This window comes from Elgaria multicarinata, chromosome 2 (assembly GCF_023053635.1).
Source record: "Elgaria multicarinata webbii isolate HBS135686 ecotype San Diego chromosome 2, rElgMul1.1.pri, whole genome shotgun sequence".
NCBI classification, from domain to species: Eukaryota; Metazoa; Chordata; class Lepidosauria; order Squamata; family Anguidae; genus Elgaria; species Elgaria multicarinata.
Window position 1 is genome coordinate 122,589,538 of NC_086172.1, and position 25,504 is coordinate 122,615,041.

At 39.8% G+C, this 25,504-nt stretch overlaps 1 protein-coding gene across 6 annotated transcripts in view; it reads right to left on the reverse strand.

Annotated features, from left to right (window-relative positions):
* Positions 1–5,752: 5,752 nt before the first annotated feature.
* CELF1 (CUGBP Elav-like family member 1) overlaps positions 5,753–25,504 on the reverse strand; it is a 55,035-nt gene continuing 35,283 nt past the window's right edge. For 3 of the 6 annotated variants that reach the window (XM_063117534.1, XM_063117532.1, XM_063117529.1), the window contains 5 exons: positions 23,375–23,503; positions 21,653–21,766; positions 21,311–21,496; positions 20,212–20,355; positions 5,753–13,920 (listed from right to left, as the gene is read on the reverse strand). In XM_063117534.1, the coding sequence (XP_062973604.1) occupies positions 13,793–13,920; positions 20,212–20,355; positions 21,311–21,496; positions 21,653–21,766; positions 23,375–23,503 (701 nt within the window). In that variant the 3' untranslated portion in view covers positions 5,753–13,792. The remainder of the gene's footprint in view (positions 13,921–20,211; positions 20,356–21,310; positions 21,497–21,652; positions 21,767–23,374; positions 23,504–25,504) is intronic. The other 3 variants (XM_063117533.1, XM_063117531.1, XM_063117530.1) reach the window with 2 other exon arrangements.

Here is a 25,504-nt window from a genome sequence, read left to right on the forward strand (position 1 = left end):
TTCCCTTGGTGACAGCTGTGCCCGCCAATCCTGGTCACATGACTTCACAGGAATGTCAGTCTTGGTTACTTCCAAGGTCAGAAAGCAAGCCAGAGCCAGCCCTGTGCTGCCTTCATAAATATACCAGAGAAGGCATAATCTGTTCCTGCAGTTGACAGCAAACCAAACCTTTCTCCTGTAAGCCTACAGTTCCTGGCAAATTTAGTTCAGTGGAGGTGTAAAGTGATGCCCAACTTAAGGGAAGCCCATGAGAAAGGTTAATAAAATTATGGTGTAGACAATGATAGAGTAAAGCAGACAGTATCTTGGCGACAATGGGCTAGGAACAGGAGGAACAGCTGGCGAATTGCTGCCTCTCATTTTACATTGCTCTGGCTCAAGGGATTTCCACATTTCTTCTCACTATCCCAAGCCATCCCCGAATTCCAGTTCACATGGCTCCACCTCAGTACAGTGCACACCTCTGGATTTGTAAACTTGAATATTTGATAACACAACTGATTTTTTAACCTAAATTTCACTAAGCCCACATGAAGACCCACTCCTCAAAGTACTGCTGGTCTGGAGGGAAAACGTGTGTGTGTGTGTGTCATTTGGAAAAACCCCTCCCAATCTATCTTTAAACCTGGTGAAGCCAGGCAGAGTACTAGAAACTATTTGTAGGCTAATAAGATCCAACATATGGGGAATGGAATGAGGAACAAGCCATTAGAAGTGAAATGGATTAGGAAATGTGTCAGAAATAGAGGTGTGTGGTAGTACTCTAATTGGCGTTATTCCTATTGTTAGCACAATTCTGCCATTTTTATACCCTTCAGTTGCTGACTAGCGATTACTGGGAATTCATGTCTCATGCCTTAGGCAGGAAAGTTCTAGTAGCTTGTTCACAAGAGGCAACCGAGGCAACCGTAGTATTCGGTCTACAACCTGGAAGAAAGAAAAATGTTCTCCATCCCCCACAGCAGAATAGTATTGATTCAAGTGACAGAACTGCAGAGGCCAGCTTTTTCGAAAGGTGGTATAAAACTGTGAACAGTTTGTATGGTTTTATTTGTACGCCATCCTGAGATCACAGTGATATAGGGCGCGATACAAATGTTTTAATAAATAAAATAAAATAGAAAAACATCTAGCTACAACAACTCTGCGGCCACTTCATTGCTAATTAAGTTTTCCATGGGAAATAGAAGGGGAAAAGAGGAGAGCAAGGAAGAGAATTATAGGAAACAACATAGAAAGAGGGGGAAAACCTGGAGACAGAGGGGAAAGGAATGAAAGAAAAAAATGGGGCATAGGAGAGATAAAAGGAACTGGTCAGAGAAAGATAGAAAGCTATGATATGCACTGTCATGGATGCTACTGATATTTTTTATATAGCATCTTCAAATTGACAGTAGGTTTACCACTTTTATAGGGATTGAAACTCCAAACCTGAGAGGTAAAACAATATTATTCTGGGTTATATATATGAGGACTGAGGCTGTGTCGAGAAGCACAGAGACCGTATCAAAAACATGCCAAATGATGACCGACTAATTCATTCTAAAGGAGTAACTAGCGAGTCAAAAGGTGCTCCCAATTCTGGCTCCTGCAAAATCTAGCTGATACTTAGGGTTTGTGAAAATGTTTACATCTCTGCATATTTTTCGATATTCCTTAACCCACCTTTTGGTCCCAAAGGACTCCTAGGCAGATTACAAAACATTCTAAAAACAATAAATTATCCAAACATACAAATGCACTTGCCAACTTTATGTATCTAATGTTGATTGCCAAAACACATGCGATATAAACCAGTAACACTAAAGTGTCACAGCAATGTTTCTGTTCTTGATGTTAGAGAGCAGTATGCTTATTCTTCTGGAATTAACATTTCCTTGTTACCCCACTGCAGTGCATAGCTTTTCCTCAGAGCTAGATTTGGGATGTGAAATTTATTTGAGCATACAAAGCAGTGTATCCTAAATATTTAACTTTACAAGCAATCCCTTTACAAATGAAGTACTTGCAATATAAAGAAAGAGCATAGAAACATCAAACGGGTACCCAGTAAAAAAAAAAACATTTATGCAATTCCTCCTGAAAATATTGGTCATAAGCTAGAATTCTAATTTGTCTTTGTGGTGTGTGTGTGTGTGTGTGTGTGAGAGAGAGAGAGAGAGTGAGAGAGAGAGAGAGAGAGAGAGAGAATGAACACACGTTCCATCTATGGAATCCAGTGAGGGAGGAAGCAGCAGCCAGGCACCTCTCCATCGTGCCTGGCTCCAGCTCCAGCTGAGAGCCCCCTCCCTCCTGCTACCAACTGTCAACTTTAACTGCTGAACTTTGCAACTAACTTTGTAGTGCCTGAATTTGCTTTCCTTTCCCCCCTCCTCCTTCCCAATCCCCTTTCCTTTTGTGTCATGTCTTTTAGATTGTAAGCCTGTGGGCAGGGACTGTCAAGAAATACTTTCGTAAGCCACCATGAGAGCCTTTTTTGGTTGAATGGCGGCATAAAAATGCTTAAATAAAATAAAAATAAATAAAATAAATAAATACACTGGGACCTTTGACAAATATTTGCTTATATAGTAGCGGGGGGGGGGGGGCGCTTCTGATCTCTCCATAAATAGAACAACTGTAAAAAAAGAAAAGAAAAGCAGAATACTCTCCTTTTTAGACACTGTTCCGTTCTCAAATAATTTAGATTTGCCCCTGCTCTACACATGCAGAATTAGGTGGTAGACTTCACACCATTTCAGATAATAGGGAAGGGCACTTTTTTGTGCTAGTTTGTATTTGCATGGAGTTTATCATGTATGAGGGCATTAACAATGTGGCACCCTCCAACTGCAGACTGATGTGGTATGGTCCATTCTTCCACCTCATTTTGTTGCACTTGTAGACCAGGCTAAAATGACCCCACCCCAGGATGCAATGCAATATGGCTGTTTGCATGTGAAGGTAGTTGCATTACTAGAAACTTTGGGAACGGCTGTAGCTTATATATACAGCTTACATAGCCAACCATATCCTTTAAATGCAAAAGGCTCAATTCCCTGCTATCTCCAAGCAAAGCTGAAGATAAAAACAACCCCTGCTGCCACTCATTGTGGACACACAATATTGTCCATAATGAGTGGCAGCAGGGGTTGTTTTTATCTTCAGCTTTGCTTGGAGATGGCAGGGAATTGAGCCTTTTGCTCAATTAGATGGAACAATGATCAAGTTAGATGGGAAAATGATCTGAACAATAATAAGGCAGCTAAATTGTGTTGTCATGATTTCAAGATTTTTACTGTATCAAGAAAATAATCGGGTTAATGCAAACCCCAGGACATTCATTTAGTTTAGAGTTGCTTAAACACTGCACTTGCTCCAGGCTCCTGTAAAAACTTGAAATGCAGTTAAGATCCAGATCAGGATTTTTGTGTCTTTGCTCTGAACCTGGCATGGTCAATATACTTCTAATCTTCCAAATCTTTAACAAGGGGGGAGTCCACACACCGTTCCGAAGGCGCCCCGAAGCCGGTCGTGTAGCACATACCTTAATCGTCCCCAGAAGAGGCGGAGGAGGAGGCGTGTTTTGGCAGCGCAGACTGCGGGCAGGCTGCTCCAGGCTCCGTTTCCCTTTAGCCAGCAGGCCCTGCGAGAGCTACCAGCAGCGGGGCGGTGGTGGCGGCCTCTGCGCGGTCCCGGGGGTGTGGGAGGCGCCCTCCCCTTTCCTCGCCCGTCGGCTCTCTTCCCTCCCACAACCCAGCCCCGCTGCTGGCTCCGTTTTCCTTTAGCCAGCAGCCCTGCGAGAGCTACCAGCAGCGGGGCTGGGTCGTGGGAGGGAAGAGAGCCGACGGGCGAGGAAAGGGGAGGGCGCCTTCATGGCATAAAACTTCAGTTTTGTTTATAATCTATAGGGGTTACATGGCTTATTTGATGTTTGGCTGGAATTTTAAAGTGTATAGTCAAGAGAAGACAAAACAGCACGGGCCTGTTATTACAAAGATAATTGTTTTTGTTATCCATCTCAGACAAGCACCAGTTTCACCTTGGCAGTAGCATACTATGGACATAATGATGCTTTACCACTACCTCTCATCAATGGACAAATTGGTCATTCAGTTGTTTCCTCCATTCCATTCACTTTTAAGCAGCTGTTCCATTTTTCTGCTGTTTTGCGATGCAGAATCCTGATGTGTGCTTATGACTGCACTGGATGGAACACATGATTGAATACTTACCTTCTTGCATTCATAATTAAATAAACAACTCTGATTAAAACATTTCAAATTTTAATGAAGCTGACCAAGCAGGATGAAAAATTATTAATACTGCAGAAGTAGTTAAACAAAAGACCCCCACTATAAGAAAAACTTGGCTGTGTCTCACCTTAACTGTACTTTCCTTTAGGGTATTAAGGCTTATGCAGCAGCTGGCTTCTAAATGAATTTCTGACTAATCCTCATAATCTCATTCAAGTCATTTTGTTGTAACTGAGTCAGCTATGCTTTATATTAGAGTATGTACCTCCCATAGCACTGAAATACATTTTTATAAAAGACAACAACTGGTTTGACAAATACATTCAGTAAATTAAGAACTTCGTAGTATTTTGAAGCAAAAGGTGCAATAATTAGTATAATAAACAAATCTGTTCTGAAAAGAGTTCATAGAATAGTAGAGTTGGAAGGGGCCTATAAGGATGGATGGATAAGTTTATCTATACACATATACTGATGGCTATGAATTGAATGTAACTACTTAATAAAGATGGGGCTTTAGTAGAAAGCACTCTGAAAGCATCAGCTTGCTTTGCAGTGGTGTTGAAAGAGGCAAATGCAGTATTAGGAATTATGAAAGAGGTCAAAACAAAAACAGCAAGTATCATAGTGTCATTATACAGGTTTATTGTACATGCAGACCAAGAATGTGGTCATTGCTAGAGACAATGACAAGATTCACAGTAGCATGTTTTAAGAAATTACTGCTTCATATAATGCAACATTAATCTATAGAACTCATTGCCACTGATGTTACCATGATCTGTATTATGAACTGATTTTAAAGTAATTAGAAACTTGCAGAACAGATGTCGGAGTGGCTACTAACACAGATAGTCAGTAGCCCAATGCCTGAATTCAAGAGACATTACACCTGTTTCTACTGGGTCACAGGAATGAAGTACATAGGAAGAATACTACCACCCTGCTCCATTTGTTTATGATCTTACTTGTGGTGTTTGAGTGCCTGTTGTCTGAATACAGAATGCTGAGCTTTATGCTATGTTCACAGGACTGAAAGCATGACAATTCTTAGCTTGGTATTTTGAGGTAGATGGGAAGGGGGAACTAGATAAAGTGGTGTGTGTGTGTGTGTGTGTATAATATATATGAGAGTGCAAGAGCGCACCTACATATATGCACACTTATCATGTACTGAGGAATCTCTTCAAATGTATGGATGCATTTGATGTACTCGCTTGATTTACTTCTAGAAAAGTCCCCAACAGAACACATCCTTACCTTGGTTAACTTACCTTTTAAGATTTCAGGATATGAAATAAACCTCAAATAGTTAGAAAGGGTGCAGTGAGAGGTTAATTTAAAGAGGGGACAGACAGAATAGAAAGTATATCACAAACACTGCAGTACTTGTCTGACAAGGAAAACTATCCTATCTTCTGCCTGCCACATTTACCACCAGTCCTTCTCTCATACTGTAATATTAATGTACCCACATATCTCCCATGTATAAGTAAGTACAAGGATGACACAGAAAATTCTTCTCAAACAGTTTAATAGCAAATAAACAAAGGGAGGTACCACACTTGGCATATACAAAATGACTTCTTGTCTGTGTGTCTGTGCAATTAAAACAGCTTTAAGTTCCCCAGTGGGACAAAAAGAAACCACACACAAAAGGAAGAAAATTCCTTAATACATATTCGCTCGTTCCAAACTTGTAACAAAACTTTCATTTTTAAATCCACTACACAAACTCCGTGATCAGAAAAGCAACATGTGCTTCTATTTTTTTAAACCATTAAAGAAAAATCCATAATTTTCTACAGAGTACAACACAATTTCACACAAAAAAGACATTTTGTTTTGCAAACCAAACAAGAAAAAAGGAACAGCTCAAACAAGATAAAGAAAAGCATTGCTACAACAGAATCACGACTTTGAGTTGATTAAATCCTGTTACTGCAGAACAGACTCTACATTTGGTCATAGTGGCAATTTGTTTTCTTGTCACATTTGTGAATCACTTTACATTGTTTTCTAGTAGAAAAGGCAAAAAACTGTACAAAACCCCTAGTGTTAAATACAATGTTTGTACCAATAAAAAAGCCCACAGGTTTGTTTCCAAAATGTAAATTTTCTTTTTTTTTAAATTATTCACAAAAAGCAGCCAGAAATAAAAGGCAGCTGCTGCTTTACTGTCTCAAATTCATTAAAACCACCACAGAATAATTAAAACAACCAAAGAAAGAAAGGAAAGAAGAAAGAAAAGGAACATCCAATGTTTGGCATTTTGGTTTTCTCTAGAGATTTTTTTTTTCCACAGGATTCTCCAGAGTTCCTCATGAAACTGTACGCACATTGTAAAGAAATGTATTGGCAAAATTAATCAATACATTGCAGGGTCTCGACTTCCCTGCCATCAGACATCCCTGTGCATTGCGACTGTGAGCCTAAGAGCAACCATCTCACAGCTGCACCCCCAGATAATGCAGCCATATCCCTTTTCAAGCAACTGTCACCCTGAAAAGGTGATGATCACAAGGTTGAGGGAAAAGCTACCTATGCATATTTATCTAACAAGCATGGAGAAATATTACCCACCCAACCATAGGGTGGGGACTTTGTTTTGTCCCCAACAGAACAAACTAACACTCCATATGGCCTAGATAGGTCTCCCACACACCCTTAACTCTCCAAATATTTTGCTTCACACTCCTTCCTCCTATTATAGTTCCTTGATAGCTTCCCCATCCCTTTGCCCCTTGTGATTCGGCACCTACCACAGAAATTTCTTGCAGGTGCTGTGAAACCCAGTACTAAGTCTCAGCTTCTACAGTAGGTCATATGTGCAGCAAGGCTGAAGCATGTTTCCCAGAGAAGGATAATCTGTCCCATTTCTTCACCAGGCCAGAAAGAAAAAGAAAAAGAAAAAGAAAAAGAAAAAAGGAAAAAAAAAGGGGGGGGGAAGGAAAAGAAAAACAGAAAAACTGCATGACTCCTTACCCAATTTAAGAACAAAAACTAAAAAAAAAGTCTCCATACAGGAGATCCCCCAGCTAAGGCCCCTGAGAAAAGGAGCCGGGGTTGGTACCCTGTTCAGGTAACAGCTACTAGGCTGTTATATTGTGCTTATCACTTGGGGAAAGAGCCAGCAGTTTTGTGCCTAGGCTTACAGATTCCTTCTATGGGATATGCAGAACATGCTATTTCAAGTGTAAAGACTGGAGAGCAATCAAGCTTCTTTCCACAGAGATTTAATGGTGTTAAACCTCACAAAACAAGCCACATATTAAACAAGAGGTACAAATTAAGGCTACCCCAAAAGAGCTTTAGCTCCATTGGATCTTAGAAGCAATATTACTGCAAACATCCCACATCTTTCTGTTGAACTTCTATCCCTGCCGCCACCATCACCCCTACCACCACCGGAACAGTGCAATCAAGCCCCCTGAGACCTTTCCATAGCTGTGATGATAGAGCAAGGTGTAGATACTGTGTAAAGCAGTCTAAATGCACAGGAGATGTCCTTACGTGACATATGACCACAAGTCTGGCATCCCAAAAAGGACAGCTTTGAAACCTATTAAATTGCTCAGTTTTTGCACAAACTATAGAAAACAGAGGTGAAGGGTGTATATATACAAGATTGTGAAGAACACAGCAGGAAACATGCAAAACGTTTACAAGGGCATTATTTGAGTTTTTAAACGAAAAAACAAACAAAATCTCACATTTTGCTGAGGAGATTGTAGTTACAAAAACTAAGCATGCTAGGGTTTAACAAAATACAACACCAACTTTGATTAAACTTTCACTGCAGACAAAGGCTGATAATCACACAGGAAGGAAAAAGCAGTAAGTGCCAGAGCAAAAATGCAGCTACAATCAGGAGAAAATGTAGTTCAAGTGTTTTCTGCTGAGGCTACTCAAGTCAAAGAATACATGCTGTCTCTTCAAGCACAGAAAGTAGATTCAGCAAAATGTGACCAGAAGCCTCCTGAAAGTTTAAAGTTGCATCATTTTACTTTTTCCTTCAAAGATTTGTTTTAAAACTAAGCACACAGAAAAAACTAAGCCTAGAAAGTGATTGGCTGTATGTTCACAGAAATACAAATACTCCACGAGGTATGCTAGCAAGGCTGCTCTGAAGACAATTACAAAGAATCAGAATCACAAAATCAAGTGGTTATCTTACGAAGTTCTAGAAAAATAGAATTCTTTTATATTCAAATGCAAGTTTAAATATTCCCCTTCAGCAGTCTTTCTAGCAAAACCAATTTGGCAGCACAAAAAAGAAAAAAAAAGAAAGAAAAAAAAGAAAGAAAGAAGTAACAAACATAATAAAAATACACATCAGCATCAAAAGTCAACACAAGGTCAAAAGGTGAGAGTTCAAGCATCAGAGAAGCTGAAGAGACAAGGATTTGGACGATGTACTTGAACGCCACATCGACATGCTTTAGGCACAACGATGAACAAACGGCAGGAATCTAGAAAAAAAACAAACCAGAAAGAAGGAGACCCACTGAGTTACACAGAGCAGTACATCCAAACAGAGAGAAAGAGAGAGAGAGAAAAAACAGGAATGAGCAGTGTACAATGAGACCTCTTGGGGAGGGGGGTTGACAGGGAAGGGCAGCACATGCCAACAATGAACAAGTAAAAGTCGAAGTGCATAAGACACCAAATAAATGTCAAAAACTGTCAGAAACCAAATGGAAGCAGAGGCCTGGGATTCCCTTTAGACACTGGCTACAGGATGGACTATGGCTTAGTGGCACACAGATGGCTGTGCAGTCATCACAGCCCTGAGCCAGTGTTCTTGCTACTTCTGCTCGAGGAAGACAACACACTAAGCCCCCTCCACTAGAAACTGACTCCATAAAATGTGGTTCCGTGTGTGTGTGTGTGTGTGTGTGTGTGTGTGTGTGTGTGTGTGTTCAGATTCTTAGAGATGGGAGACAAAGAAGGAATCCAATGGGGGACTGATGGTTGAGATACTTTCTTCTTTCCTATTATGGGGCATGCTTAGTCAGTAGTAGCCCTCTTTGTTTCAGATATTCTTTAGGAAACAAAGAGAGCCCAAAAAATGAGATAAGGTATACAGGTTGGACTGAAACCCCTATGAAATAGGAAGGAATTAAGACTTGATTGCAAGTTAAGACTTGCTTCAGCTGAGCCCTTTTTACTAGGATGCCTGCAAATAAACTTTCTTTTGCAACTCCTTCAATAAATAAATCCTGCTCCCTGACTTTGTGAGGAGGAATTCTGGACTCTCAGAAGTTCTACAGTCACTGTTGCCAGTTTGAGTGGAATGAATTTTGTCTGAAAGCAACTTGAGATTTTTTTCCCCCAGAGCTGATAGAATCTCTAATAGGGGGCACAACACAAAAGACATAATTTGCAAGGACAAATACATTTAAGCATTCTGTTAATGAGATGGTGTACACACACAAAAACTGTCTGAGGCAGCATGTGATTATTGGGGGAAATGTGCTTCTTAGGTCTGCCCTAACTTCCATTCTGATTATAGTCAAAGATGTAGCACAACATCATGATTGAAACAATTACATTTCAGCTCAGTGACACTAAACATCCGTCTATGTGTGTGTGTGGATTTCCAAGGGATGCTCACCTTTGATTTCTGTTTACATGTGTTAAGCTATACTACTGTATTTAATTTTAAAGTTACCTTGGTGGAAAAACAACAACACTGGCCTGGACCTAGAGTTTGTGTTCTACAGACAGAAGGGCTCCTTCCATCAGTAGCAGGCTTCTGATCCAGCAGGGCATTTCCACTGTCCCAGTGGGAGATGAGGCAATCCTCACTTCCCCTGCAGTCCCTTATGCATTTGAGCCTATGGGAGGAGGGGGAATCAGTAAAGATTGCCTTCCCGCTGTCATGTCCTGAGTGGAACTTCACTCAGTGAGTGCCCCCACTGGTGGGAGGAGACCCTGGATCCAACCCAGTGCATTTGATGAAGGAATTAGAGGTTTACAGAATTTAACTATGCCAGACTAACGATTAGCATCCTTGGGATTTTCATTCTTAACATGAAGTATACCAAACAGATTCTCTCTTCCAACAGGAAGCTCATACATTTACACCATCAGCAAGACACACACAGGTTAAAGAGTCACATAGAAAATCTAGACAATCCTATAGCAAGTTCATCAGCAGTTGTATGGAGCCTATTTTTTTCTTATAAAAATAAGGCTTTTTTGGAAAGTGATACTTCAATTATTTGCTTCATAAATGTTAACTGCCTGCAATAGCTCTTAGTATAACATGTCTCCATTTCTTCATTTCTCATGTCTCCATATAACAGAAAACACTCATTTTATTCTGAGAACTTGTTTTAATCTAAAATACACCTAACATTATGTTCAAGGTTAAATATAATTTGATATGCAACTGACTATTTTTGATATGGTACAATTAAATCAGTGAGCATTTCAATTTGATCTGTTTGTTGCACTGGACCAAACACAAATGACTAATCTGATTTGCCTCAGAAGGACAGCAAACAAGATAGTATCCAGGGTTTCCTGCCAAAATATCGGCTCAAATCTGGAAAGGGGAGGTGAGGAAGGAATAAACTAAGCAGAAAAAAAATCAAGCATGACAGATTGGATCAAGATGGGAAAGCTGTGTGATATATTTATATATCTGTATGTATCTATCCATGTAATATATATAAAAATGAACCTTTTGCCAACAGAGAACCTACTCGAGAGACGTAATTTATTATGTTTTCTGAAAAACATGCATGTCCAGATCAATAAATCAAGTGGAATTGAGGAGAAAGGCATATTTTGGTTCAAGTATTCCAGCTAAAGTAGTTTAGAGCAGCAGCATGAAAAGCACTTTGCCAATATATCCCAAATGTTTGATTTTTGGAATTTAACCTGGATATTTGTGCTTTAGTAACAACATCACTTGGGATGAGGACATTCATATGATTCATACTTCTTAGAAAATATTACAGGACAAATATAGGCCCAAGTGTTATTTTGTTAATTCAACAGATGATTTGCCTCATAGTGGCCATAATGAAAGTGTACAAATATATTATGAAAGTCATGGATATTAAATAGAATGATAGAACATTATTTAGAGAAGACAACAGGGATGGCTGAAAGAGAAACGAAGAAAAGGACTGGGAGAGAGAGCAGGGGACAGAGGAGGTACTGGGAGGAGTGACTATAGAGAAACTTGAGCACAGCTTTCCCCCTCCACTGGTTCACAGCATTAATTCTTTTCCTATTTAGCAGTTTGTCCAGCTGCAAACAGGCCACCGAAAGTCAGTAGTTTAAATCATGCACATTGTTGTATGTATGTGTAACACAATCACATTCAGGATTATGCAAACCCTGGTCGTTTCCAGTGAAATAATTTAGATAATAAATATTCTCCACCCTAGAGCAGTATAAAACTTCTATAAAAATAGAAACAACATTCTTGGTTATATCAGGTTGCAACTGGAGCAGCTGCTCCCAACCATGACCTTCCCCCCCCCCCTGAAAAGTATATTATTTATAAAAAAAATCCCATGACAACTCTGGAAGCCTCAACACTCCAACATTTTTTCCTCTTAGAATATCAGGACACAACTTTTTCTAGTGCACAAAAATCAATGTATACAGTTCACCTAAGTGTATGCATATTCTTCTGAATAGACCCATGTATTCAACACAGAAGGGTACCACATGCCAGCATAAATGGGAAATTTGGCAGTCTGACTGTTCAACTTTTTTGCCACTGCTGTGTGTGCTTTATAATACTGACAGTTTAAATTTTTACTATGCCATCCATCAAAATTACAGACACGTTTGCAACAACAAAACGTCCAAATTCAGGAGAAAAGATCATGTGACCTGAGATGGATGGTCTTACACAATTTATACTTCTGAGGTTTAACACACCAGGGGACCCAGTCCCTGGTCATGCCTGATTCTCCTACTGAGCTTACCATGCCCAGCACATTCTGAAATGGAATTTCAAGCTTGATGAGTTTTGTAGCTCTTCCTGATGGAGTGAATTGGAAGCCTATTTTATTTTAATCTGCTCCCTCTTCCCCTTAAATGCCTGATTTCCAAGCACAAGACTTGTGGGTTGGCTGGTGTGCTTTGAAAAAGCATGAACGTGATATGAGAAAGAAAATAAGTTGAGGAAGTGGTAGTACATTGAATCTATACATAATACTGTAAATTTCCCCACAGAGAAGGGGGCTTTTTGTGACTCTTAGGCTAGGTTCTATGCTGACCTTGCCATGGCTTAGGCCAGAATGTCAAAACTTCCCTTTAGTCCCATGTTATCAATGTGTACAAAAAACCCTTTAACACTTTGGCCAATACACATGTGTGAAAAAGTAGGTGTGCATTAGAGCAGGGGAGTAAATTTGACTTTGGAGTTATTAGGCATTTGGCTACAGACAATATAAAGGCAGGATCAAGATTCTGTGCAGATTCAGCCTTTTGCATGTAGCCCTTTATGTTTTATATTGGCACACACACTCAAAGGAAAACTGCAATGTAGCAAGATGGTACTATGTATGAAAAGTAGATCTTTGGGACAATAGTATTCTGGACGCTCACTTGTAGAAATTGCACAAAAGAGCAGAATGCCAGAAATCAGGCAACATGAGCTTATTTAAAAGCCATCTGTCAGTTTAATACTAAGGTGGATTTAAGGTGGATTTTATGAGCATGGTTTCTAGTCAGTTCAAGCTGTAGAACTGGGGCAGAAACAACATAGGAAATCAGCAAGATATACAGAATTTGCAGCAGATCATAAGTTAAAACACCTGCATTAAATTGACTAGTTTGGCAGTTCCTAGTTTTTAAATGGTTGCTCGGGCTGAATTGTGAATGTCTCATGAAAAACATCACTGGTTCATTTTGTATGCTGCAACCACACTCACTGCACTATAGAAATGTACTGTATCATTACTGCAGTTTTCCTTTAACACATGAATATTTTTGCCCAATTACTTTTCTCCTACACTAGTAAATGATTCAGTGTAAGGTCCTCACGCAAGGCATTAGCGAAGTAAATCTGGGGAAATGAGTTTGGCAAGGCTTCATGGGGTCTGTTCACTAACCAGCCACCAAGTGGTTTGGATTCAGATCTTCCCCCTCCCTCTTTTCATGAATATCACTTGGGATCTGGCAATAGATCTGTTTACTTTCTCCTCCTCATGTCTAAGTCATGCAGTGTCAGTTCCAATTGCACCTGCTGTTTTCCTTTCCTCTCCAAGGTGGCTGGCATTGGTCCTTCTCAAAACACACTGGTTACAAACACAGCAAACTTTTTTTTAAAAAAAAAAGCAATATGGCACCTAAACTCCAAAGTAAAACACTGGAAACAAAAGCACAAACTTGTCCTCCATCCGAAGAATTCCCAGTAGAGGCTGCAGCCGAGTCTTCAGGGGAAGATGTGCCAGATAGAATGACATCAATCAGCTTCTGTGACTGTAAAAATACAGCCTTAAAGAGTTTTTGAATCTCTAAGCGCACTCCTCCCCAACTTACCAGAAGATCCTTCTCGCTCCAGTTCCAGAGGGGAGGGGCGCTCAGTATGGCTTGCTGTCATTCTTAGAGCGCTTGAGCTGTACTTTCAGTCGTTTCATGCCAATCTGAAATCCATTCATTGACTGGATGGCAGCCTGTGCAGAGACTGGATTGTCATAACTTACAAAACCTAAGAGAAGGAAATGATATAGTTAGAAATGTGAAAAACGTCCATGTGACATGAGAATACTTGATGCAGTATATTCAGTTTGACATCATCATCAATGCTTGCATTTGAACTGTGGATGCAAACTATGTGAACTAAGCAAGCATGTGAGGCCACTGTTTTCGCTATGTGATGACTCGAAGAAGAGGCAAAATCATGTGCTTTTCTGAGCTGCAGCTTGCAACTGCAAATGTATTCTCTCACTGGCAATTTTAATGAAGTTTAAAATAAACAGGGGAGCTTGAAGCTATCCCCAGCTGCAGTACTTTCAACACAAGCCTCTGATCGCACTGCAACAGTGGTATCATATGTATAGTAGGTAAGGAAGAGTTACAAAGTGCTACTGCAGTTGCCGCTAAACAGAAAGGAAATCAGACGGCAAGTTCAGAGCAGCACTTTTGAGCCCAGTGCAACGAGGGATGGAGACCACATCCTAGCAAGCTGATCTCAAGAGACCAGTGGGCATTGACTTGGCAGGATGCTGTGTTAACGAGTGAAGTGAGATGAGAGGTGGCTATTAAACTGTAAATCTAAAATGACTGAATGACTGAAATAAATGCTGAATTCCCTGAAATAAATGCTACCATTCAACACAGTTTGTAATACCCAGAAAACATGAATATGCTCAGGCTCATTAGGTATAGCTTTACATTCAGTTGCATCGTGGAAAAAAGAGACATTACAGCAATACAATACTGATTGCTATAAGCAACTGAAATGTTTTGAAATTGAATAAGTGGATACAAGACATGGGAAGATTCTGCCAAGTTCCTCTTGCTAAATTTAAATTTCTATTCCCAGAATGGCAAATGCACCAGTCTTCTCTCTCTCTCTCTCTCCACACACACACACACACACACACACACACACACACACACGCACGCACTAGAAATTGTGTGCATATAACTGGATAATTAAACAAAAAACCTATGGTTTACAAAACAACGTTTAGAGCTTTCAACCAAGCACCAAAAAGCAGGGAAATTGCGAGTTAAGGCTCACAAGCCTTAACGCCACATCCTCCCTAAGGAGGCAGAAACTGCAAGTGAAATTCTCATTCTCCCAAAGCAGATAAACCATGAGGACAGTATGGGAATATGATATGCAGAGGTGACTGTGGGGTTGTGGAAAACTGATGACCAACAACTTAGGGCCACCTACTTCTCTTTTTTTAGAGCATCTCTTCATGTTGAGAGCTGCAACCCAACACATCTGAAGGGCACCAGGTTGGGGAAGGCTGTTCTAGAGCGAAGGCAGGCGGAATGTAGATCTCCAGAGTTTTGGAGTTCAATTTATAAAAGCCCTTACCAGCATGGGCAGTGATCAGGAATGCAGGTACCCAAAACATCTGGAAAGATCTATTTTCTGCCCACATCTATTCTAAAGTATGTTTTCCACCATTAAGATATGCAATCCATCAAGGAACTCCAAAAGAGGTGCATCACTTTAAATAGATTGTCTTAAACCAAATGAAGTGACAATGAATGAATCTTTAATACCTAATCCAGACAGTTCTTCAGACGTTAAAATTAGTTTTCAACACATGGTATAGATTTTCTGTTTATTGAATATCAGATATATGGTGCCAGGGGACTAACTTAGAGGATTTTTCTTATATGTTCAGTAGTGTGAGATCAAAGGCAGAGATAGCACCTAAAATTAATGATGAAAATGATTTTTGTCTTCCCCATAACACGGGAGTTGTAGTGCAACCCATCTGGAGAGCACCAGGCTGGGGAAGGTTGGTTTGCACTTGAATCTTGTACATGTCTTCTCAGACGTCAGCGCCACTGAGTTCACTCCCAAGTAGTATAGGATTGCAAACTCTCATCTGAAAGGAGTTCAAGATAGCCAAACTAAACCTTTTGTTTCTGTCACTCTGATGAGTTGATGTATGTGTGTGAGAGAAAAGTATTGGGCAGACCCTGTAGTTGGTAAGAATATAGAACAGCGTTCCCAAACCTGCTGCCCTCCAGATGTTTGACAGTACAAGTCCCAGAATTCCTGACCATGGGACATGCTGACTTGCAATTATGGGTGTTGTAGTTCAACATCTTTGGAGGGCACCAGGTTGGAGAAGGGCTGCTGTCCTCATGGTTTATCTGCTTTGGGAGAATGAGAATTTCACTTGCACTTTCTGCCTCCTTAGGGAGGATGTGGCGTTAAGGCTTGTGAGCCTTAACTTGCAATTTCCCTGCTTTTTGGTGCTTGGTTGAAAGCTCTAGAACCTTAACATTGTTTTGTAAACTGTAGGTTTTTTGTTTAATGAATTTCATAGTTTTGTGTAATTGACGGCTATATATTATACAGTTAACAACCAAGCCAGTGTCAGCCAGGATGTTACTCCATGTTGACATCCAATATAAAATCAAAACTAGTATTATATGTTGAACCCACTTTCCAAATTAATAAATAAGCCCCAGAAGTTATGCTCTAATGATACTCATTTGAATGTTTTAATAGCCAGTGTCCAGAGAGAAAAGCTTTTTATCACTACCTCATGAAAAGGAAGCATTTCATGTTTTTTGTGTGTATTTGAAGATAACTTGAAAAATTGTTCTACTGGAATTAAAAATCCCTGCTTAATTCTGGAAGCAAACACAAAATGATACAGGAAATATTTTATATAAGAAGTTTCAGTTTACTATGTTAATTATTATAGGTCATTTTATGCTACATGCTTTTTCTTCCTGTTTGGATCTCAAAGTAGCAGATTGTGATCAAGTTTGTGGTCAAATTTCAAGCCTGCACAGGCTGCATTACCATCCACAGATACTTACTTAAAGGTAAGACCCATTGAATTTCCTTGGTTCTTGAAAAGCAACATACTTGCTTTTAGATCTGCCAGTCTTAGCATTCTATGTGTGCTATGTATGCCTGGTCTGTCTGTCCCAATAGTTTCCTACAAGGCCCAGCCAGGGGAAGACAGTAAATTAAACTCAGAGGTAGAGGGTGGGATTCCATCCAGTTCAGCTGAGAGCAGTTGTTGTAGAACACGGACCTGCCAGGAATGGTAAAGCCAGGTTTCTGGCAGACCCAGCCAGGCAACTTTATGGCCTGTTAGCCCCTTTTTTGGAACACCTGCCTCATAAAGCAAATGGGCACATGAAAACTGTTATTATGGTCTACCACTTTGTTTGTCTTTAGTAGTCTGTAGTCCAGACCACTTCAGAAGGGGGAATAGTGTTATGTGTTTTGGGGTCAGTCTAAATTATCTCCAGGGGTACCTTACTCAGTGCCTCTGATCACAAAGATTGAGGATTTCCCCCAACTCTGTAACTCTTGAAGTTACTAAGCCTGTTGAAACAGATTTTAAAACATAAGCAGGAAAACGGTGAATACCCCCTTTAACTTGTTAAACCAATGAAAACATGCCACACAAGAAGTCTTAAGATATGGTTTATAAAGAAAAGTAAAAGCAAAAGTACATCAGATACAGAAGTGAAATGTCAAACATGCAATGGTTAGAAAGAAAATACATGTGCATAGTATGCAAAATACACTACAGTTTAACTGTTTTCTAAGGCCTATTAGAAAACAGTGACTAGGCCGAAAACAAAGTTGTAGGCCCAGAAGCACTTTGAAAGGTTTCAAAATTGTACTTAAAACTTACACCATCCCAAACTAGTTAAATGAAGTTTTTGAAACTTTCAACTTTATAGCAGTATGGTCCAAACTCTTAGAAAAAAGTAAAGGAGCAGTGTGTGGGGTGAGTGGGTGGTGGAATGTATAGCTACCTATTCCAAGGACAGATCTGAAGAATAGGTTATCATGGATGCAGAGGAAAGTTGAAAGAGATCTCTCCTAGAAGCCAGGGTGTAGAACTCAACAAACTCCAAGTGGGGGAAATTAATCCAGGTAGAGAGTGTAGAAAATATTTCAAAATGAAAGTGCTGTGAAGCCCAACCTTCATCAGTGAGCAAAATCAAATACAGAGTGAGCCAAGTGCCTGGGTCAGAGAAGCTGGCCTTGGGAAAAGATAGCCCAAAATAGTCTCAAAGCCAAAGGAAAACATGTTTCAAAAGAGAAAAGAGGACTCTTCTTCTCTCAAAAGGGAGGCAAGAACCAGGCTGAGTTTGCTTCTCAGAATTCAGGTAGCAAAACTCTCTGCCCTCAAGGAAAGCCTGCTTATGAACTAAAGCTTTACTCCTATTCAATTATGAACTAAAACTTATGAACTAAAGCTTTACTTCTATTCAATTCCATAGCTTCCTTCGGATAGGGTCTGTTCACACTGAGAGGATTGCTTGTTCATGTGCACACACACACACAAACACGTCACAGAAATTCATAGCTGCTTGCTGCTTCTGTTTTTAATCCAGATGGCAGTTACTCCCTCCCCCCTCCCCCTCCACATTCTGAGTGCCACGTTATGAACTTCCAGAATCATTTTATTACATTAGCAATAAAAAAATATTTTTTTAAGAAAAGTAAATTAATTTTTTTTAAAAAAAGAAAAGCTATTCCATCAAATATAAGATCAAAGGAAAAGGAAATCATCAGAATTTTAATTAGTTAAGTCTTCATATGATCACAAAGGGTGGACAAAAAAAATCAAGGTTTTTTTTTTAAACAAACACTTTCGCTAAAGGAGGGTTTTCCCCCCTACTTTAAACTGCCCTCCTTCCCTCAATCTTTCACCAATCTTCTTGAAATTTTCAGGTTATGTAAATCCAACATTTATTTCTGTCACATGTAGATTTCAGGAAGATTGGTGAAACATTTTTTGATTTTATGAATGTTAGAATGACCAACCCCCCAAAATACCACTTCATCATGTAGAATGCTCTTGTTTCTGTCGAACCTTAACTAAGGACGCACTGCCGTGCATTCTTAAATAAGAAGTCAAGATACAATATTATAACAGAACGGCAAGCGACATTACTAATAATATGAATTGGGACAGAAATTTAATTTTCTTTATCTAGAGAAAGGTAGGGGTATTTGAGCTTTTCTTCCAGAAGCAGTCCCACGTGCCTCATGGAGCCTCTCTCTGAGAAGTCCTCTGACATTTTTGGGAAGGAGGGCACATAGGTCTGCTGCAAGACATTATGAATAAAGGGATTCAGTAATGGATACTGAGACTAGGGGATGAGGGAGTGAATTATTAACGTATCTGCAAAGAAAGCACTAATGCAGGGCTATGTCCTGCAAAGTCCTCCCATCACAGTGAAGGGACAAATACAGGCTTATACTCTTTTACCAAATAGCAGGGCTGTAATATCTGTGATCCACCAAGCCAAACAGAATCTATTAACCATATATGTTTATCTATCAGGTATTCCATCAGCCTTCTTTCTTTGTTGCCTGCCTAGGATGGGAAAAAACTAAGAACTGTGCTGAAAATGCCATAAAAAAGAAGGTAGTTATTGCAACATGTGGTGGGCTTGTCTGATAGCAAAGGTATCCTGGCACTGAAGTGAGAACATAATTGAAAAGTTAAGTTGAAAATAATAATAATTAGATGCATTAACAGTCTTTGCTATCTCATACTAAAACTGGTTTTGCACATGATTCCTTCTTCCAGAATATGTCATGCTAAGTATCAGAAAGCGTCATCTGTTCCCACAATAAGTGCATAGTAAAACAAACTCTACAAATAAGCCATCGTGACAAAATTGTCTATATTAATATACAAAAATGAAATTCTGTGTTTATTTATTACAAACACCCAGATAATTATAGTTACTTATAAGGCCCTGTGGAAATTTCTCAGTCACTATCATTTATGGCCATGTTGATGTTTGTATTTTATACTGAAAAGAAACCAACCCAGTGTGTGTGTTAAGCACGTAGCAGGCCAAGGCATACTGCTGGCAGGTTGCATTCCACTTGGTGCATTCTCAAGCTATGTAGGCTTACCCTTGTATCCAAATATTGTAATTAACTGATGAATGCCAAAAGGTTAAGAGAAAATGAGTCAAGTTTTATTTTTTATTCCTTCATAAAGTGGGGAGAACCACAATTATGTCCAAGCTCGAAGGTTTGGATCTCATTAATAGGGGCACAGGCAGAAATAAGTTGCCCAAGTTATTCTAGTAATGTTCATGGCATTCTAACACAAAAGTGAAGGGTTCCTGTTCTTACGAACTGTACACACAAAGGTTACTTTAAACTCATTTCGGAGGTTCTCTTAGCTATTTTCAAGGGTCTCCTCCTCAACATATTTTCTGAGACAAGCCCTTTCCTCTCTTAACTGGTTTCAGTATTTCTGAGTTCCCATTCTGGGGGAAAAAGAGACTTAACCCAACATACCGAAACACTTGCTCAGATTGGTCTGCTTGTCAATGAAAACCTTGGCAGAGACGACATTCCCAAAAGGCATGAACATCTGCAGCAGGTCTTGGTCCCCAAATTCTTGGGGGAGGTGGTAGATGAATAGATTGGCTCCCTCTGGACCTTTAAAACATCCATTTAGAAACAAATTCAAAGAAAGCACAACTTCCTGGGTCTTAATACAGAGAGAATCAAAACTGAGATCAAAATTCATTTAATTCTAAAAAAACTGGAACTGGTTCTATTAAATACCATTAAACTGAAACACTATTCTGCCACTGCAAAAGCTGTCCACTTTCTGCTAAGAAGCTGGATCTAATAGATTTTGAGTAAAAAAGAGTCTTCTCAATATTGGTATTTAAATCCTGTCTTCAGCCTGTAGGAAAATGCCACATATAAATATAAGAGTGAAAAGAATTCTAAAAGCTAATAAATATGTGGGCACAAAGCTAGTTTGAGTACTTCTCTACATTCTCAATAAATCCAATGTCTTTTGGGTCTTATGTAACTATGGCTAACAGTGTAATCTGTGAGGCACAAGATTCCCAGTTCAATTCTTAGATCAGCCACAAATTCACTAGGTGGACTTTAGGCAAACTGCTATTCTATAAATTTCATACTTCCCCACCTCCCTCCAAATCTGCAATATGACAATAATAGCAGTGGCCTTCCACCTTACAGAGCTGTCATACACATTAAGGAGATTGTCTATGAAATGCTTTGAACACTTAAAACTGATATATAAAAGTCATAACTTAGTTTCTTATGAATCAGGCTCCAAAGGTAGAATATAAGTGATAAAAAGTAAATTAACACAGACTTTCAAAAAGAAATACATCTCTTTGTACAGTGAATGGCACAGAATAGTACTTGGATGTTTGCCAATAGCCAAAGCCCAACAGAAACACTTTATGGATGAGACCAGAAAGGGAAAAGAAAACTTTAACAGAATTTTTGTTTCCATGACTTCCATGATGGTAGGTCACTGGAAGAGAATGTTCTCTATACAACACCATGCACAGAGCTCAAGACTCCACCTCTTCAAGTCCAAACTTTCCCACCACTGCTTCCCACCTACCTTCCTTTTGACTTCCTGCTGCACCAATACTTTGCTGCGTTAACAGACTCTGGTTGTAGAGTGTGGGCAATGCAGCAGCGGCATACTGTTGGATCCCAGAGTAGGCCTGAGTTAGGGCCTCCATTGTGCTCCCTGTGCCATTTGATAGGCCACCACTGCCTAGCCCACCATTTAACGCTGCCATTCCTATGCAGAAAAAATGAACAAATGTCTATCAGTGACTGGCTTGTTAACCAGTTTTTAAGACAATCTTTATTACTAAGGTAAGTTGAGACACAACTTTGCACCAAGCAAAACAGATGGTTCATTCTGGATGACATTATTCTCTTGTATTGAACTCACCTGCTAAAGAGCCAACATTGAGGCCTGCAGTAGCCCCTGCCAATGTTTGAAGTGCTCCAAGAGAAGCCATTGGGTTAACAGAGGAGCTGCTACTGGAACTGGGTGATGAACCTGCTATTAAAATAAGAGAATTAAACACCAAGTACAGCTTCCAACAATATCATATGCCTTACTACCTTCTCCAAAATGACCAGAGAAAGATGTTTGAACAAGGCATGCTGAGAGTACCTTAAAATACAAAAATTAAAATTCAGTAATTCCCCAATAATGTAAAGTTGTGATTTTATTCTGTGAGGCCAGAATAAATAATTCATTTCAGAATTAATAAGTTTCACTTTATTGTATGGAACTCCAAATAGTTTAGTGCAGGTTAATTTTTGGGATGCCAACCTGAAACCATTTTTCATTAGTGCCTTGTATGTAGACACAGACAAAGAGTCCATAAATGACTGATTAGTTTACTAGTCAGCCACTATCTAAGATCATCACCAATCCCCTCCCGTGCATACTCTGGTATGCATAAATGACTTTGAGGATAGGCAGATGACTCCTGTGATTTGTGTGTAATATGTGATATGCAGGAAACAGCAAGAGTCTTTCCTACTGCTCAGAAGGACTCCCGCTGTTACTTACATGCATGGAAATAGTGGATATAAGACCTCAGAGGTAGGGATCTGTGTGGTGTCTGATGCCGTCACCAGAGATATGGGGGTGCTTACTTCTGGTGAGCTGGCAAATGGATTTGTCAATGCCTGTACAAAGGAAACTGATTTGACTAGAATTTGTACCAGGCCACAGTATGGTATGACATTCATTTGCTAGTCTACCACCACAAAAAGTTTGATGGCTCAGTGGCCTTACCACAATTCTAACCTCAACCACCAATAACCTACTAAGTCAATTGGGATGGTTTACATTGTTCTGAAAAAGTAAATATTAGTGAATATTCTGAAGAATCTGGGATAATAATCAAGTGATAAACTAAATTCTTGTAATGAATAAATAACTTCTCTTTCAGGGAGCAGCTTCACTCTGTGTGTGTGTGTGTGTGTATGCGTGCAAGCATGCACATCAATCAACCACAAGGTGTACAATGTTGTGCAAGCAGAAGACTGCTTGTGAGACATAATCTTCTCCTATGCCTCCCTATGCTGCTCCAGAGGGTTCTCCATCCAGAGATTTTGAAGACATATCGGAGGGAATGGGGAAACCTCTCACCACCACCATTACACTGACTGTAATGTGAATTGAACGAATTGTGTCAATGGAACTACATTCAATTTCACTCATAGCATAAACACACTTCTACCCTATATATTGAAGGCACCTACATTAATTCACTCTCCCCACCATTATATGCATGCTGCAGAATGCTTTAGAGAGGTAGAACAAATCATATACTTCCCAAAGGGTGATTTATGATTAAATCATTAAATCATGGGGAACTAGTCTCTACTGTCATGTATGAAGCGGCCTTGAGACAGGAGCAGCGAACAAGTGGCCTGCAAGTCACATAGCCCCCTGCATGGCTGTTTTTGCATCCCCTGTAATTGCTGCAGAAGGAAACACAGTGTTTTTTGCAAGGTAACAAGGCATGTGGCGAGAGTATACCTTGTTTGCAAGCAGAACCACACTTCCAGAAACTTCCTGGGAAAACGATCCTGCTTGCAAACAAGGCATGTGCACTTGCAACACAGTATTATATCAAGAAATGGCTCTTACCTGAACTAGTGAGTACACTTAGAGGACTGTTGGAAGAATTGAGTGCAGTTGTACCACTTGGCGTACTCTGAGCTGCGCTTGCTGCAGCTGCTAATGCAGCTAGGTTCTGCAACTGCATCGCATTCAACCCTGCAACACATCAATCAATCCATAGTGTGTCTGTTCCTATATCACTAACTATTAGGTCACTGGTGGTTCCGGTAGCATCACTACTTAGAAGTTGCTTTTGGGTAGAAATCTGAAACATGATAATCGTTCACCTACAACCCCTGATGGAAGAAGAAACATTTCCTGACTTTCTTACATATAGTTCTGTGATCATTAGCTGCCCTGGCAACAATGTGCCATTTCATAAGGCTGCAGCAGGAGAAGAGAAGCAGGGCCACTCTATCAGTGGGAAACAGCCTGTCTTTTGCTGCTCTTTTCCCAGAAATGTTTCCATCCCAGGTGGATGTTATAAGAACCTTGTAACATTAAGTAGTATTGGTTGAGTTCACATATTTTCCTCTTCCCTCCCTCTCCCTTTTTTCTTTCCTGTTGTGTCTTTTAGATTGTAGGACTACATTAGGTTCTATCTTGCTTGTTACTTATCTTATATAAGCTATTCTGGGAGACTTTGGCCTTAGCTAGACCTAAGGTTTATCCCGGGATCATCCTGGGGTTGTCCCTGCCTGCTCCCAGGATATCCTGTGTGTCATTTACATGAACAGGGATGACCCTGGGACAATCCCATGATAAACCTTAGGTCTAGCTAAGGCCTTTGTCAGCTGAAAAGTGGGGTAAAATGCTTTAAACAAATGAACATGATTAAAACCCAACTAAACGTTGTGTTTGCAACTCCATTGAAATCAACCCCCAAAAGTAATGAACTTAACTTAATGCATGAACTTTCATCCCCCCCTGCCATAAAATGCTTAAATAAAATAAAGTGGTTCTCACATAAAGTGAGAACCAGCTGTAACTGCTAATTATTTTCAAATATTGTAAATTCCATATATTAGGGAAACAGGGGTCTATAATATCCTCAGTCTATAAAAAGCAGCAACTATAATAATTCAGTTCCTTCTAACACCCCTTTAGTACCAATAATCAGGGTGTCTTTCTCACCCTAATTTATTGTATTGATATTGGTTGTTGGCCACATGCCCTTTGTTCCCAATTCAATGTGTCATGTATGTATCATCTTATTTTAGAAATATTTATCTTGCATTTTCATGTTAGTTCAAGCTTGCTTCTTCTCCATTTCTCCTACCTGTCAGTTTCCCTTTCAAGGTCTTTTACATTATCTATGCATTGGCTGCGTTCAGACAACACGACAGTCAATGGTGGGGTAATAATCAACGACAATTGTTTATCTAGGGTGCACTCCTCACACATGATAATAAAAAACTGTGGTGTGGATTAGAATCAGCGTTGAGTTGACTATTAGTCCACCCCAAGTTGACTCACTCATTCCGTGCCCTCTCCAACCCCCAGTCCTCCCACTAGTATCCCAACAGCCATTGCTTGCCCTGAGGGGACATTAAAGAGCTACAGCTGATATCCAATTAACTGTTTTCACCAACAGAACAGTCTTTAATCAGTGAAGGGAAGGGAAGGGAGAAAAGGGAAGAGAGAGAAAAATGAGGGGAAAGCCCCATTGTGTGACCTGAACTCCATTCATGTAAAGTTGGATTTTGCCCTAAGCATGTCTACTTTATAAAACAGCACTGTATACTATATATTGCCATGAGCACTCAACAATTTCCAAAAAAGATAGGACAGCTTAATGTATCCAATAAATACACAATTCGCTGGAGACGTAGGAGATCCTTCTGAATGATGCAAGCCCTAATAACAGGAAAGGAGGCAACTGCACTATAAGCAAATATGACCTCCAGACTGATCCTCCCCGTCTCTGTTCCTGGCAGTTGCAGCTATCATTTGTGGTAGTGGATGGTGGGGCTGCTGCTTCCTATGCAGTACTGCTGTTCAATTTGGATGGAGAAAAGCAGAAAGCCCAATGTCTTTTCACTGTTTAAGCTAACCACTAGACAAAGCAGAAGAACACCACGCTGGAATCTGTTGTAGACATGGAGTGGTATACAAATGTTATAATAAATAAATAAATAAGAACACATTATGAAAACC